This window comes from Fukomys damarensis, unplaced genomic scaffold (assembly GCF_012274545.1).
Source record: "Fukomys damarensis isolate Sample0158 unplaced genomic scaffold, DMR_v1.0_HiC HiC_scaffold_14, whole genome shotgun sequence".
NCBI lineage: Eukaryota > Metazoa > Chordata > Mammalia > Rodentia > Bathyergidae > Fukomys > Fukomys damarensis.
Genome location: NW_022900926.1, coordinates 14354595 through 14372257, shown reverse-complemented (window position 1 = coordinate 14372257; position 17663 = coordinate 14354595). Strand labels below are relative to the sequence as shown.

General features: G+C 36.0%; 1 protein-coding gene and 1 long non-coding RNA gene across 9 annotated transcripts in view; one reads left to right on the top strand and one right to left on the bottom strand.

Annotated features, from left to right (window-relative positions):
• The window catches only part of Shprh (SNF2 histone linker PHD RING helicase), a 78470-nt gene extending 61268 nt beyond the window's left edge, over nucleotides 1-17202 (bottom strand). For 5 of the 8 annotated variants that reach the window (XM_010626634.3, XM_010626637.3, XM_010626636.3 and 2 more), the window contains exons 1-6: nucleotides 16966-17202; nucleotides 10002-10131; nucleotides 8027-8694; nucleotides 5864-5993; nucleotides 3617-3835; nucleotides 323-401 (exon numbers count right to left, since the gene is read on the bottom strand). In XM_010626634.3, coding sequence (XP_010624936.1) covers nucleotides 323-401; nucleotides 3617-3835; nucleotides 5864-5993; nucleotides 8027-8662 — 1064 coding nt within the window. In that variant the 5' untranslated portion in view covers nucleotides 8663-8694; nucleotides 10002-10131; nucleotides 16966-17202. Of the gene's footprint in view, nucleotides 1-322; nucleotides 402-3616; nucleotides 3836-5863; nucleotides 5994-8026; nucleotides 8695-10001; nucleotides 10188-16965 lie in introns of those variants that run through there. The other 3 variants (XM_033763242.1, XM_010626635.3, XM_033763243.1) reach the window with 3 other exon arrangements.
• On the top strand, nucleotides 1257-8174 carry LOC104863945. Its single transcript, XR_780734.2, has 3 exons — nucleotides 1257-1397; nucleotides 6687-6766; nucleotides 8087-8174. It is a non-coding gene; the product is annotated as an uncharacterized LOC104863945 (long non-coding RNA).
• Nucleotides 17203-17663: the final 461 nt, after the last annotated feature.

Sequence of the window (17663 nt, the reverse complement as noted above, 5' to 3'; positions counted from 1 at the left end):
TGATTCTTAAAACTTTTTATAACATAAATTGACAAATTCAACGAAAAGTGTAAAAACAACCTATTAATAAACAAGGTGACATTTCTATTTAGAATAAAAATCTCTTTTTTGAGTCTTGATAAGTAAGCATCTTATGTCTATTATGAAGTATTCATTTACCAAAGTGACAAATACAATTAATTCTAAGTGTATTCTAGTTTAAAAAAAAATCTCTAATATGGCTTTCTTGAAATATTACTGAAACTAAGGATATATGCTATAATGTCATAAAACTTACTGTTTATTTTTTAAATCAAGCAAATAAAATAAAATTTTGCCTTACCATCCTGTATATGGATTATAATAGAGTTTCAAACCCTCTGGTGTAATAATCTCTCGCCACAAGAAGTGCAGGGAACTTTCTAAGGAAAAATATAACCATAAGTTTGTTTATTTTCCTTTCTTTCAGATAATCACATTAAATTTAAAATAAGTGAAAAGTTAGGATATCCTAAGATACCGATTCAGGAACCCCATATTCTTGAGAAGTGTTATATATGAAAAACCATATGCTTAACACATGGGTAGAAGGATAAGGACCCCTCTGATTGTTTTCTGCTAATATTTTTCTTTAGCCTCCGTTGCTCTAGGCACAAATCTATAGAAGCAAGTTATAAGACAAAAAAAAGAAAAGCATAGCAAATTGTTAACAGGAAAAGAAAATTAATATACATAAGTAACTCCTATTGATAAAGGAAATTAGTTTATCTTTTACGTATCAGTCAAGAAGTTGCATGAAGTTTTAAAATAACCCAACAGATGTTGCTATAGGCTAATACATTTATTTACCTGAAACATATATGACCTCTTATGTGGGTCATAAAGTGGGAGGAAAGGATTACTTAACTGAGGAAAGCAAATTTGAGACTATACTACTAAAGTACTGAGTTGATTTCAACTAGACTCTTCTACTATCTTTGCCTTTCATATTTTAGCTTCCTAAAACCAACCACTGTACCAAGTAGGGCAGATATGTGTCTTTACTCACCAGTGAAATGTCATTTTTTGTGTTGCTTTTGTAAGGAATTAAAAGACAAAGTAGGAAAACAAATTCATATTGTTTATAAAATAAAAAATTAAAAAGATGAAAAGTTTTAATTTATGATAACCATAAGGGACAGAAGAAATGTTAAATGGCACTCAAGATTTAATAAAAAAAATGTAATCTGGGGACAAAAAAGAATGAATTATGGACAAACACAGCATGGACATATTTAAATATTTTGTTGAAAGAAAACAAATCATTCCTGGAAAGTGTACACGATTATGATGTCATACAGGACACAGGCAAAACAGTGGTGACAGTGATTGATGACACTTGAAGGGATCTGAAGTAAGAAGTGACTGGGCCATGAGAGGTCTGTTAGGGGTATGGAAATATCTTATACCAGCACCGTTTGATAGAAATATAATGTGAGGCACATATTTAACTTTTAATTTATGTAATATTAATAAAAACAAAAACTGGGCGAAATTAATTTTATAAGCATATTTTACTTATCCCAGTATGAACAAAATACTATTTCAATATGTAATCAATATAAAATTATTAAGATATTTTACATTCTTTGTTTTTTGGGATATTATTTGAAAATGTGATGTGTATTTTAAACTCACAGTAAATCTCAGTTTGGACAGTCATATTTCAACATTCAGGAGTCACATGTGGCTAATAGCAACTGTGGGGACAGTCTAGCTTTCTATCATAATTGGGTTGCTGGCCACATAGATGTATAGATGTGTTCAATCTGTGGGCTTAAAAGCAGTGCCTTAGGCCTGGGGATTTAGATCAGTGGTGCTGCTGCCTGCCTCACAAGCACGAGGTCCTGAGTTTGACACCCAGAACCGCCCCCCACCAAAAAAATCTCTTAGAAAGATCAGTGCCTTTTACTGTAAGTTATATTTTTATAAAATTATTTAAATGAAGAAAAATATTTTAAGAGAAAAATAATATGGTCTATGAGAAATTTCATAGAATCAGTAATTTCTTTAACAAATAACTAAGAGGAAAAATAGAGTGAGAGATGGGAGACAAAACTTAAGGGCTATGAGACAATCAACAGCAACCAACTCTAATGTCTGATGTGTTTTGGTTTCACATTAGAACTCTATGTGTGTGTGTGGGGGGAGACACACGAGGGGGAGGGAGAAATTGAAAAAGGGAGGTTGTAAGGAGATGTATTCGTTGATATTCAACAAAATGTTTGGGCTTCAAAAATCTAATTATATATGTACATATGTATATATTTACACTTATTTTAAAAACTCACCTTTCAATGAAATAAACTGAAATATTAATGTATATAGGATTTACTTCAAAGTCAGAGTATGGGGCTAGGAAGAGTAAAAGAAAACAATATTGGCCAGGACTGTATTTATTGTCCAAAATGAAGAGTTTAAATAAAAAAATGAAATTTGTTAGATAAAAACATATAAACTGCAAAACTATTTTCAAATAGCTATTTGCTAGTGACCAAAATAATTCTATACAAGAGGAATGAGAACACTTTACTTTCTAGCATCATGTAAAAATGTCACCTGTGTTTAACCCTGTAAAGATGATGATAATGAAATGACTGCCAGGTATGGTGGTGCACACCTATAATCCCAGCACTCAGGAAGCTGAGGCAAGAGGATATTTGTGAGTTCAAGGCCAGCTTGAACTACACAGTGAGACCCTATCTCAAAAAAAACCAACCAACCAAACAAACAAACAAAAAACTCCCACAAAAACAAAAAAATAGAAAAGAGTGAAAAAAAAGTAAATGACCCATAAATATAAAACTTTCATAAAATTACTTAATAGATGACATTTCATTCCTATTTATTTTGTGAAGGAATGAAAAATGCAAATCTAGGAAATAAGTCTCTTCCTTTTATAAATTTGCTATTGTTAAATTAATTATGAAATTGTGAAGAATTTTCTTGCCAAAGACAAAGATTCTCATTTGCTTGAATTCTGAGAACAATTCTTAGTTGTAAGTCACATCAACAAATATCATGGTTTTCAAAAATTCAAAAGCTGCATTTATTCTGGAAGAAAAAGCCAGCCCAAACTTTTTTTTTTAAAATTTAATTTATTGGTACATTCTAGGTAGACAGTACAGTTACATTCATTACTGGGATCTTGTACCTTTACATGCCAGGTCTTGGCCAAACTTTTATGAATAAGTCATAAATTAACTTTTCTAGATTTCAATTTTGAAGGATTTCTTAGAAAATACTTTTATTCAGGGCTGATAGCACAGCTCAGTGGCAAAGCACTTGCCTAGCACGTGTAAGGCCCTGGATTCAGTCCCCAGCACTGAAAAAAAGAAAAGAAAAATACTTTTGTTCATAGTAATACCCATCCTAGCCTTTTTGTTTTGTTTTGTTTTGTTTTGTTTTTGGTACTGGGGATAGAACTCAGGTCCTTGTGTTTGCGAGGCAGGCAGCGGCACCACTGAGCTAAATCCCTGGCCCAGTCTATCTTTTTAACACGCTTTTTTAAATGGTTATTTCCTCCTCACCCCATTACCCATGTATAATCTCATGGGGAAGGCACCAATGTGCCTTTCTTTAAACATCTTATACTTGCCATCAGTCGGGGTACTTCTGAAACGCTCTTGCTGCAGCATCCAGTTGACGGCCTCTCTCTGGTAGGGTCTCAGCACAGGCATCAGTGCGGGATGCTGCACGTCCACAGGGACAGACTGTGTTTCCTGCTGATGTGTTTGCTTCACAAAGTGATAGAGCTCATCAATGTCCTGTCCCTCCGGCTCACTATCTGAGTCGTCCTCATCATTTCCCAATACATCTGTATAGCCAACAACAGTGTGTTTATAACCTGTTCCATCTTTTATAATCACAAGCAATTCTTACTCTATGCTTCCTTCACCCAAATCTAGAGGTCTTGCTCAGTATGTTTTGTGTATCAAAATCTTCACTGATCAAAAAAATCTCCCCATTCAATCTTTAAGACAGTTCAAAGAGTGGACACAACTGCCCTCTGGAGGACTTATGCTTGCATGAAAAAATACAAATGAAAACCCTCAACAAATTTATGACTCCTTCCAGTTGATTCCTTTTGTTATTTTCTTTGGCCCTCCTTGTCTTGAATTAAGTTTTCCCTCCATGTTTACAAAATACTTTGCTAATCTGGACATGACAGTACACTGAAGTCTATCTGGTATTAGTCATTCACGTGACTTGTCCCTTCCCCATTGAGAGCACAGGTAGTCTTTTGTTGGTGTAGCTTCACAGATGGCGACATTGTTGGTATTTAATAACTACCTGAGGAACTGAATGGGAATATCTTTTGTACTTTATAAAGTGCTAACTTATTTTATGTTTATATCTTAATGTAAAAAGTCCATATACAGATACAACTTTTTATGCTTATTAAGACAAGGATTCCCATTATATTTCTTACTCTAAATGCAGAACAAGGTATTGGCAGCAAGAGAAACTAAATAGGAATCCAATGCTTAAACTTTTTTAATTTTTTGAGACAGGGTCTTGTTATATGGTTCAGGCTGGCCTTGAACTCACTGCACTCCTCCTGCCTCAGCCTTCCCAGCACTGGGATTACAGGCAGGGGCCATCTTGCCTGGCTGCAGGTGATTAAACTATTAATGTAAACATGTAAGAATATCAGATCCATTTGGTGACACAATTGCCCTTTTCATGCTTACATGAAAAAAAAGAAAAATAAAAGAAAACCCTGAACAAATGAGCTGATTTCTTATTAAAAACATAATTCTTTCATGTTAAAGAAGTATACCCTTAGTTTCTGAATTGCTTTCAGAATTGTATAGGACATGTCTAGTATGTTCTAAAACTAACATCAAACAAAAAACACACACCTTATTCCTTTCTTCATTTAAAAAAAATGCATGTAGGATTTTCAAAACTTCACAATTAATATGTATTCCTTCATAATATATCATTAATATACAACTATTCATGTCATTATAAGCTATGTAATATAATATTAATATCTAACTTTGAAGTTTTCTTAGAAATCATGTTTTTAAGAATTCAAATTATGTTTTTTTTAAAAAGGTAATATAATGGAATTCTTACAGATTTTAGAAACTCTGGATGTACTTGAAAGCATTCCTTTTAATTTTAAAATCTTTTTTTAACTTGAGAAATAATTTACTACTATTAGGAATATGTAGCTTTGAAAAAAAGTGCTACAGAATAAAGCAGTTAAATTTAGAAACTGATTTAAAAGATACAGCAGTATAAAAATGACCTATATTTTGCACCTGAAATAATGCCGACCTACTAATGCCCCAAGTATGGTTTAGAGAATTTGAGCTGCTTGTCAAGAGGCCACCTGCACTATCCCTTGACTGCCAATGGCAGGCAACTTTGAAATTGTAGTCCTGACCAAGGATGCAGCCTCTTGCCAAGAAACAGACACGGTCACTTGGTTTTCTAGGAGTAAGGTTGCTGAGATTATCTGTCAGACTGCAATGGAGAGATGGGACAAGGACCACTCCAGGGTATTGGGCTGTGACAAAATTCTGCACAGAAAAAACAAAAAAACAAAATCCTACCAGCTCAGCCCTGTTCAGACTCTGCCTTTTGACTTCCTTACTGACTACAAATCCTTCTTGGATGCTTCCTATCACTAAAGCCCAGTTAAGCAAATACAGTAAAGAAATATATCAATGAGGACACTTGTATTTGTAAAACTTTGCCATTCATACAGTGATTTTATGTAGGTTATTTAAATTTTATCATCCTTATTATGTTTTTTCTTGTTATATGTACATGAAGGAAAAATCCACAACTCTAAAGTAACAGAAATTTTAAAGTGTGCTTTAAAAATTACCTGGAATAATAAAATTATATAATTTTTCCATCACCTTCTTCATGAGTTGATTGAACTTTTTCATTCTTGAACTTGCATCACTGAAAGAGTCCAGTTTTGCTAGGCCATCTTCCAGAATATAAATTCCAACCTACAAAGAATTGTCAACATAAAAGTAATTTTACTTGAAATATATCATTCTTAATGAGGATATTAGAAAAACATTTTTATTGACACTATTTTATAGTATTTGTACCCACAAACACTAGATATATACTTGTGTATGTATCTCCATATATTTTCACTTTCAATAATAAATTCATTCCGCAAATGTAAGTATCTACAAAGTGTCATGCTCCATTCAAGTTACTGGACAAAAATACATTACTAATGGAACCAAACCGAGTTCTAGTTAGGAAATGAAAGAACACCATTTTCTACTGAGTGAAATCACTGATTTCTGAATTTGATGAGGCTGAAATGATTAATAAAGTTTGTCAAAAATGCAGACTTCCCTGGAAGATTCCAATGCATATGCTAGTATCGTAGTGCAGTTAGGTTTGGGAATCCTTATTACTGGGTGAAACACTAAAATTTTGTAGGAAAACAGACCGTGATTAATGTTCAATTATCTTGACTCTAGTGAAACTATAAAGTATAGTTTTGCAATTAAAAGAATACTGGCACTGATATTCAGGAGTTAACTCAGACATATAACTTTTATTTTAATCCACATATCCTCATTCACAAAATGCCAAGAAACCTATATGAGACAGCTTAAGTAAAATAATTTTGAATGTTTCTGATAGTGGATGGTAAATGTTAGCTTTCTTCATTTCTTCAGACTTTCTGGACCTGACTTCCTAATCACTGAGATTCTCATATTCTTTCAGAAAAGAACAAGAATCCACCAGCATTACATAGGTATGAGTGACAAAATTGTATTTCATTATTTGTACTTGCCTTGTATCACTCAGGGATAGTTTACTATGCAGCAATAAGAGTTTAAATATTTATAAAAATCAAGATCAGAAAAAATGAAACAGATCAAAACTTGGCTTGCAGGGGGAAAGTGATAGAACACAGCCCCAGAGCTGTGCCACAATTATGGCATTCACAATCAGAAAAGGCAGGGAATTGCTTGAACATATTGACTCACTGCCCAGGGAAGAATTAATGGCATTCTAATGGCTCTAAATTTTCTCCTTTCCTCAGTCAATTCTCAAGATATAGACTATGGATGCAATTATTTTTAATATGAGAAATGTATAAGAAATAATTTTCATTTAAAGAAAGATAAATTGACAATTTCAAATATTTTTCTTTAAAATTTTATCATGAAAGCACATTAAGCTTTATGAAGTACATTTATTTACATACCTTACCTGATTTTTAACAAATTCTATAAGAAAAAAAGAATGGGTACTATTAATCTTCCATACAGAAAAAAAGAAACTAGAAATTAGAGCATTTAATCTGCATAAAATTATATGACTAGTGGCTGAAGATGGCAAAGCCTAAGGTGATTTATAAATTTATCCATTCATTTACTGAAAATCTATTTATATATCAGGCAATTTACTGGGCTATGAAGATAAATGACTTCATAGTCTAGCAAGGGAGAAATATGTAAAATGAACTACCAGCGGCAAAAGCAAAAATTAAAATATCCATTAGCTAATAGGTGTTCTGGAGAAAGGGCACCTAACACTACCCATAAGATTTAAGAAAAGAACTCCATGCATAAAGTAAACTCTGAGTGGAACACTAAAGAATGCACAAGAGTTTCCAGGCAATAATCCACACAGAGGGAACTGTGAGAGCAAATGCAAATATGTACAATGATAGCAGGGTGACTGTGAGAAACATCAATTTGGAGTTTCCGGGACAAAATAAAAAGGATGAGGTTGAAGGATCTACCAAGAGAGCGACTTATGTGCTGGATTAGAAAGCTTATTCTTAGTTCTGTAGTCAGGAAAGAACTGTATTCATGTGCTACTGTTCTACAAATCTAGTCGTTAAAGGCCTAGAAAAGGCAAGACAGGAAACAGAACATGACTGTTACAGTAAGAGAAAGAGATGATGAGGACCAAAACAAATCAGTGGCTTTTCATATCTTCCAAGTTAATTTCAAAGTGAGCTGCCAATACTGCAGAACCCTGCAAGAGTGTAGAAACAGAGTACCTTGATAATGTGACTTCCTTCTGGTCTTTGGTAAAGTTTTATTCTTTTCTTCTTTTGTAGCCATCCCAAGTCTTCTAACATTTCACCACTGAAAGATGATTCCACTTGAATACCCTTGTCACAAAGGTTGACTGATTCTTTGAGTCCCTTTTCTTGTTTCTCCACATCTTCACATTCAGAATGAACATATATCAGGAACTGACTGCTTGACTCTGAACTCATCAAAGTAAAACTCCTCTCAGAAAAATTATCATCTAAACTCTGTTCGGGAAGAAGCTGAAGAGTTAATTCTCCCAAAAATGCTTTCCAAGAACTATCAAAGTGATAGGGAAAAATCACAATATTCAACTTTACAGACAGAGAGAGAAAATCACCAACAGTCTCTTCTTTCTTAGATGCTGTTGAGAAGCTCACGGCCTCAGAACACCTTTTCTTATCTCTGTGAGCCACTTCATCCTGAGGACTATCCTCCAGGAGGACGCACTGAGGAGAGCAGTCGGCACCTGGGGAGGGCTGCTCGTCATCAGTCAAGGCCAGAGGCTCGTTCCTCCGGTCCTCGTGCATGTTCCAACGGAGTTGCTGCTGCTTTTCCTCATCTACCTTCACTGGAGGAGCCCGTTTCCGGCGGCTGCTCATTTTCACCTTTTCTTGTTTGACAGATGTGAATTCTGAAAGAGAAATAAAATAGCAGGCATGCTAAGTGAAGATTTTAGTATGTAAAAAGTTCTAGATGAGAAATTCATAAAGTCATAGTCTATACACACAATACAAAATCTTTGGAGAAATTCATAAACAGCAGTGGGCAATTTTTGTATTAAATTAGACACACCTAAGGAACACATTAATCATAATCTCATGTATCAAATTTGAATGATTTCATTGGTTTCTAGTGGATAAATCTAAGATGATCTGTTGTATAAAGTAAATTCTAAAAATACATTTGATAAGCAATATGATAAGAATTTAAAATTCTCATATAGCATGGAAATGCTTATAGGAATGTGCTAGTAAAATTTAAACTCATATAGTTGCTAAAGAATTTCAGTTTTGTTTTATAATCCCAAAGCACTTAAAAAAACTTCACTTGACTCTTACATAGCTTATAAACACCTAAAAATCTTTTTTCTTTCCAAGGGGGAGAACAAAAATCTTCTTTTGGATAACAGATATGTATTTCTTTTTATGGATGAGGAGATAAAAAGAATAAGAGACACAACTGGGCAAGAAATAAAGAGTTGATGGCAATGAGGGAAAAGCAGGGGAATGAAAGAATAAAAGAATAAAAGAAAAAGGTTTAAAGAAAAGAGGGCTCAGTCATCTCAAAAGAGGAAACAAGTCTGAACGTAGCCCTAACTACACCATTCCTATACGAAATATAGAACTCACAGGAATTAAGGAAGTCTTCATGGTGGTTGGTATCTATTCCAGCCTAGTAGCTGGCAAGGCAAAGGGTAAAAATTAAAATTTGGCTTCAAATGCTTTAGGAAATAATCTGAATAACTCTATTTTTAAATAAAATCCAATCAGGTATCTGCTGAATCTACACTAAGCAGTCAGCACTGTTTTGTATTTTAGGGGAGGATACAGAATAAGTATATATCAAATCATGGACTGCAATACAAAACAGGTAAAAGCAACTAAGTTTTGGTTTCTTGATAAACTGAGCAGGCAGAGAAGTCTGACTACATGCCTCTACCCCTATTAACTCCCATTCCTATCTGCTCCAAATACATATGGTTACAATCATCACATCCTTAGGGAGATAACATACTGTTTTCACCACACAGAAGCAAGAACTCATAACTCCTGCTTAGAATGTTGAGCAATTTTAGAAAAGCAAACTATATTACTGAAATGTGAAAGAAAAAAAAGAGTAGGCCACTGACTCAATAGCAGAACAGGTGTAACTACAGAGCAACTGTTATAGTGACCCTGAGAGAAGTAAACAAGTGAAGGAATTCTAGTATGGGCTCACCAAATTCTTCCTGTTTTGCCTGGGATTTTCCTCATTTTAGCACTGAAAGTCTTGAATTCTGGGAAACATCATAGTCCAGGTGAACCATGGCTGGTGGTCTTTCTCACAGCTTATTTCGAAGAGAGAGTTTCTAGGAACAGCAGGAGCAGGGAGGAACTCAAGAGGCCAGTGGTTTGGCAACAAACACTAAAATCATCAGACATAGGGGATTAGGAGGGGAGTGGAAAGGAAAGAACCATGACAAGAAAAAAAATTTTTTTAAAGTCTCAGGCTAACATAACAGCAAAAAACAACAGACAGAATATCAGAGACATATTGGAAAATGTTAAGCAGTCTAACACGCATGAAATTGGAATCTTAGCAGGAAAAGGGGGAGAAGGTAAGAAACGATATTTGAAAAAATCATGCATGAAAAATTTCCAAATTTGATAACAACTATCAATCTGGAAAACCAAGAAGCTCAGTAAACCCAATCAGGGCAAACATAAGGACAACTGCCTCAAGTTACACCATAATTCAATTACTCAAAAGCAGCAATCTCTCTTCAGATTAGTCTTATCTCTCTGGCCTACACATTTCTGTCTAGAATGCTAAGCCCAGCAAAATATCTCACCAATATGAAGATGAAAAGCAAGACAAAAGCCAAAAGAATTTACAGCTTCAGGCCACACTACAAGTAATATTTTAAGAAATTCTCAGAATGAGTATTAGAGTAGGTGGAAATCTTCATCTTAAAAATAAAAATAAAAAGCATAAATAAAATGTGTGTAAATATAAAAGTTTTCTTGTATTTAAATTGACTTTTAAAAATTTTATTAAATTTAAACAAAATTTTATTAAATATAATCTTGAATTTTATTCTAAAACTTTCAAGCAAATATGAAAATAAGAAAGAGTATAGTAGTATAATCACTTAGCTATATTATGTATTGTATTATGTTCATAGTGTTCACTTAAAATATCAAAGATACCAGTTCTTCAGTATCAATCCATGAAGTCAAAGTAATCACACTGAAAATGTCAACATTTCTTTGGTTCTATAATTTATACTGAAATGGCTGGGATCTAGAAGAGTCAAAGAAAATTTTGCAAAAGAAGAATAAAGTTGAATGAATTACACTGATTTCAAGATTTACATGATCAGTACTCAGAACACTGTGAAACGGTGTAAACACAGACGCACAGATCATTGGAACAAAATAAAGCGATAATGAAGCCACACATGTAAAGTCAACTAATTTAAAAGGAAGGTCAGCTGGGGATTTAGCTCAATAGCATTACAGCTGCCTTGCAAGTGCAAGGTCCTGATTTCGATCCCCGGTTAAAATAAATAAATAAATAAAAAGAACCTTGGCCTTTATCTTAGAATATGTAAGAATAAAATCAAAATAAGTTATAAACTAAAATATAATGCTAAACATATAAAACTTCCAGAAAAAAATAAAAATGTAAGTGATATTTAAAAAAAAAAAGAAAAAATTTTAAACAGGACACAAAAACAGACTATGTAAGAAAATAATAAATTTAATTTCACTACAAATAAATAATTTGGCTTCTCATATGGCACTATGATGGAAATAAGAAGGCAAGCTACAGATGAGAAGAAATATTAGCAACAAATATTTCTGTAGATTTTTGTAAAAAATACATGAATCAACAGTAAGATGATCTTATTTTAAAAATGGGCAAAAATTTTGAACACTTTACCAAAAATGATTTACACACTGCAAACATGGCAAATAAGCACATAAAAGTATCTTCAGCATCATGAGTAAGACAACATGAAGCCAATCCAAAAATCACAAGATACCTCAATTTATGTACTAATTAGAATTTAAAAGATTGTGGGTGTGTAGCAACCAGAACTGAACTCTCAAACATTCCAACATAGCCCAGTTGCTTTGGAAGTTTGTAAGTTTCCAAAAAATTAAATGAGCTGAAAACTAGGAGCAACTGTTTATCAAGTGGTGAAGAGACAACTGTACCACATTCATAAAATGGGAACACTTACAATAAAAAGAAACAAAACTACTGATGCACAAAGTATCACAGGGTGAATTTTGAATTCCCATTTAATGCCATTAACATGAAAATCTAGAAAAAGCAAAAACCTAAGCGGTGGAAAGCATATTATGGACAGAGTTGACTGACAGCACAGGAGCAGGAGTAAAGATTTTTGTGGAGACAAAAATATTCTGTTGGGTGCTTACACAGCTGTTTATGAGATGCTTGTCAGAACTCAGGGATTGTACACTTAACACTGAATTTCACTATATGTAAATTATGCCTTAGTGCAGTTGATTTAAAAAGCAAAAACAGTAGATGCAGAATGGATTTAATAAGCACAAGAGAATATTAAGAAGTTTTATTTTAATAAATTTAAAAAAACTATGTGAAACAATTTCCTAACACACTATGCATGAAAAAAATTCGTCCAAGAAATAGGAAATCTTAATAGACCAATACCACAAAAGAAACTGAAATAATATTCCTTACCTTCCTAAGATTTACCCTTCCTTGCTGATAGAACATGTCTTTTACTGAGGAACATAGCAGATGATGGCCCTGCGCCTCAAAGAAACACAGCATGCTGAGCAACCCAAGGAAGTAGTTTTGTCTACTATGGGCCAAAGCAAGTCCAAAGGCAGCCAGAAGCTACATAATAAAATTAAATATTACTAGAAATTCAGCTCCTTGGTCTCATCAACTCCACCTCAAGGGTTCAGTAGGCATCGGTGACTAGCGTCCTTTATAAAACACTCACCCCATAACTGCAAGTCTATGATGGTCCAGTCACTCATGAGCGTTCTAGTCTCCTAGGCAGTGCTCATTTTATAAAATTTGTAGGTGAAGGATTACAGTCAGTCTCTGCAATGGTTAACTACTTTGTACACATTTTATCCTCTCCAATTTCTATGTCAAGAGAAGTAACATATTGAAAGTCCCAACTTTTCTAAGTGTTAATAAATATCTGTTCGGTTATCCTCAGAGAACACATTAGAATCCTGGATTTGGGTCACTCTGTTGGAACTTTTAAGAAGTTAGGTTATACCAGCTTACCAATTACTTAATGCCACAAACATGCCGATTAACAACACACTACCACAAAGCTTGATGCTTTGAGAAAGCAAACATTTTTTTGTCTTCTCACAAATCTGCAGGTTACTGAAGGGCAGCTGAGAGGCTGTTTCTAGAGGAGCAGGTTGTTCCTGCTTACTGTAGCTCTTATCCTCCTGGAACCAAAGAAACACCTCAGAACATTCTTATGGCAGTGGCTGTGGTATAAAAGTGCATATCCAATCACTTAAGTACTACGTAAAGTGCTTGTTCTATCAAAATCATTCAGGTTCTACCAGGAAATAGGGTTTGCCAACAAGTCCCATCGATGGACCCAAAATGAAGGAGTAAGGAAATACACACTTCTTTCCTGGGTAGAACCACACATGGCCAAGTGCGTGGATGTGGGCTGGAGGTTGTACATGTGTGTGAAGGGAACTGGGCCAGCTGCAAAATCACACAGGCCATAACCCTGAAAGCTCAAAAAGAACCGGCTATAGTCTCACATCTGCAAAGTAGCGAGGCTTGTAACAGAGAGTATGGGTTTTAAAGTCTTATGATCTAATTTCAGCTTTTGCATTTATTAATAATGACAGTAAGGGCCAGGGATTTAGCTCAGTGGTTCTCCTGCCTGCCTTGCAAGCACAAGGACCTGAGTTCAATCCCTGATACCCCCCCAAAAAAGCAATTAATTAACAACGACAGTAAAATAGTTTTAGTATCTAATTTATCTGTGCCAGTCTTTTCATTTCTAAAATGGGGAAGACAACAGCAGAGTGGTTAGAAATAGCTGACATATGACAGGCCAGTACCAGAAGTATGTATCCATTAAGTAATGGTTACTATCATTCTGAAAATACTCTAAATTATACTTTATAATAGTCAAACACTAATGTGACAGGACCAAGGACCAAAGATCAGCACTTCTTAAACCTAACAAATCTTTAGAAGTGAATTTGAAAAAATCCTGATGCCCAAGTGGCACCCTCAACAGTTAAATTAGAGTGTCTGGGGGTTCATGAGCACTATTCTCATTATTTTTTAGACTTCCTAAAATATTCCAATGTTCAGCCAAAAGAAACTAAAATCCCTTTTTTTCTTTCCAAAGCATAGATTAGTTTGGAAATGGCAGACCAGCTTAGCACAGTGCCAAGACTCTTTCTTGGGAAATAGCGCAGAAGTAATACGTGCAATATTTCTTGTAATGAAATTGTAACAGAGATGTTATTATCACATGACATTCCTTTAACGATTTTGTTCTCTGGTGTCTTTCAAATTATGTATGCCACTATAATTTGCTCGTTCATTCAAATGTTTGCTTTCAAGCAGACTTTTCTGGTATGAATTTCAAGGTGATAATCAATGATGACGATAAGTTGGAGAAATGTAAATACTAGGATTTATAGCAAAGTTCTTCCTTTGTGCAATTCTCAATTGAGCAATTTTTTAAAAATCTGGCTGACTCTTTCCTTAAGGGATCTCTATCTAGGGATAACTTCTTAAACCAAAGAAGATACTAGTTGACTAAAGACATGATCAAAATGGTAACCGGCAGTTACAATGGTCAAATTCTCTTCATCTGTATCTGTACCCCATATCCTTCTCCATTTGTCTTCATACCTTACAAATCACACTTTTGGTGGTTCTGCTTTTTTCTCCTCCTTAAATAGTGTTTGAGACAAATGTGATTATGTTAAATTTTCTATATGGTCCCTAACTTAAAAGCAAAGTTTTCTGCTGTAAATGCCTTTTCCACTTTTGTGCCAGTTGTGTTCCCGATCTTTTATGGAAACCCTAACCTGAACAGGGAAGCTGAGTTAAAGGCCTCTGTAACCCCAACTTTTACATTATATCCTATTCAGTATTGTACCCTCAAAGCCAGTGGTCAGTGCCAGGATACAAATGACATACAAAATAAGGTCAAACAATGATCTCAACTCCCGAATAGCTTCCCTTATTTTAAGGCGCTAACAGTATTTTACTAAAATTTCTTTCTGTAGGAGTCTCTTATCCACTTTCTACAAGACTATGGATCAGTGGTGGAGAACCTATGGCATGTGTGCCGCAGCAGGCTGTTTGTCACTGAAAGTTCTAAAAGGTTCGTCACTGCCACATATAAGAAACTATTTGTTTCGATTTCTGGCCCAGAATGCGGCAAAAAACAAGAAAACAAAAAACAAACCTGACCAAATTTCATCTTTAACAGTAGACAAACATAGTTGAAAAGTAAACATAACATGTTACTGAAGGAGTTCAACAAATGAGTGTCAAACTTAAATTCAGTTTCCTCTCCAAACTTACAACATCTTCATTAAAAGATATGCAAAGTCCTGAATCCCAACAAATGAATTACAAACTAGGGCTCAGGGTATCACGGACAATAAGGAGGATATACATTTGCCACGTTGCTGTCCAAAGTGTTGGCTGATGTAAGCAAAGTCTAATCATTTCAGAGGACTGAAAAGCTCTTAATCACCTAGCATTACCAAGTTTTTTTTTTTACACCCTTTTCCCTACCCTATTGGGGACTGAACCCATGCCTTCATAATGATCTACAACCCCAGCACTTTTTCCTATTTTTAATTTTGATACAGGTACTTGTTAAATTATTAGGTTGCTCAGACTGCACTTTGTATCATCCTGTCTCAGCCTCCCAGAGTGGATTTCCTTTGCTCTCGTGATAACTCCAGCAAAATAAGTGTTTTCTTTTCTTCTATTTAATTCTAAAATATATGTTAGTTATATAAATTTGAAAAATACCCTCACAAGAAAGTGTTTCATCAGATTCTGTATCCCACAACTCTTAATAAAAGATTTGTTTTGATACGTCCGTATCTTCATTTCTTTTAGGCTAGGCAAAGAAGACATAAATAGCATACTTCAGAAATTACCTATCACATTCTTAACTGCTTATTTAGTTTGTCTTCAAAGCTGTAGGAAACACAGGTTAACCAGCCTAGAATTATCCCAATACTGCTCACCACCACTGCTCAGATTGCAGCACGGTTACTGATCATAAACTAAGCAGTCTTTTCCGTGACAGTAGAAACATTAGGGATCATGTTCAAAGAACGATGATCATTTCATCACTCCTGCTATCGCCCACGGGGGAAACTGAAAACAGCAGTAATAACTTTTAAGCTATGATATTAAATTATGTGAAAGTACAAGCAGGGAAACATCAAATATCTAGGAGTGTCTACTTCGTGAGCGTAAAGCCGACTAGAAAAACGCACAAGTTTAATGGCCATTATTTAATAATTCTCTATAGAGACCGTCAATCATCAGATGAACTCACACCTTCGTTGGTAAACCTAGCACTACCCCTGAGTCAAATGCACAACGCGCGAGCGGTGGTTCTGATTGCGAGCATAATTAATCAGACCGTAAAGCTGAGAACTTTCAGGCGGACTTCCGTCTCTGCCTCCACTTTGAGCTCCATACAACCCTGCGCTCTAGGAAGCTAGGCGGCTACCCGGTTCCAACTTCCCAGGGCATACTCTATGCCAGAGGATACTACCCATATAGTTCTCTTCCGAAAAGACCCAAAAGAGGCTCCGAGAATCAGAGCGGGGCTGTCAGCGCAGGCCAAACAGACTTCGGAGAAGCCAAGGACCCCGGCGACAGTCCCTCGGGTCCCTGAAGAACACTGCAGGCCCCAATCCTCCGGAGAAGCACAGCCTCCTTTTCCAGGGTCCCCACCTGCTCCCCGGCAGCCGCGGCGGTCCAGAGGCCGCAAATCTGGGATGGTGTCGGGGTCGAGGAGATCGGCGCTGCTGCTTTCTCTCAGCCCTGGAGCTCCCCGGGCTCAAGACAATTCCAGTCCTCTCCCGGTAGCAAGGGGAGCCCAGAGATTAGCTTCCCTCCCGACCTCTGACCCCTGACCCTCCATCACCCAAATACCCACCTAGGCTGGTTCTCCAAACCTCTCGAGACGCTCTGCGCCAGGCTGGGCCCCTCTAAATCTCTGCAGAAGTCGGGCAGCATTCGCCACCCACTTAACATCCGCCTTGAGTGGGCACGAGCGCTCCACGCTGGAGGCTGCGTTTTGTCGGGCTTCCTGGGGGGTCCAGAAACCACAGCGCTCAGACACCGGGTGCGCGCTGAAACGTGAGGTCAAAGTGAACGTGCACGTCGGGGAGCCCCGCCCCCTTCCCCCTGCCGTGGCTTCAGGAGTCTCTTCTGCGCATGTTCACCCAGTTAAAATTCTCGAAGGATACCGTGAAAGTCTCGCGATAACTTTAGTCCCACGACTTTACCGAATACGGGATTGGTTGGAATGCCGAAGGAGGCGGGCAATAGTCAGATATGGGAGGAACCTCCGCGCCAGAGAGGCGGAGCACCCTCTGAAGCGAGAGATGGCTTTAAAAGGTTTGTAGCTTTAATAATAAGGCAGAAAACAGTTTTCCAAATATATCTGTTCGGTTGCTCTCAGGAACCAACTATTAGTGAGGTACGAATGAAGCCTATTTCCCTCAACAAGTTGAAAACTTTCAAGGGAAGTTAAGTAAATATTTTAAGATGAGAGGAAAAACTACATTGTACTGAAGCTGGCTTTCCAATATTTTAGTTTATTTTTACCCCCTCCTCTGCCTCTATCTCATA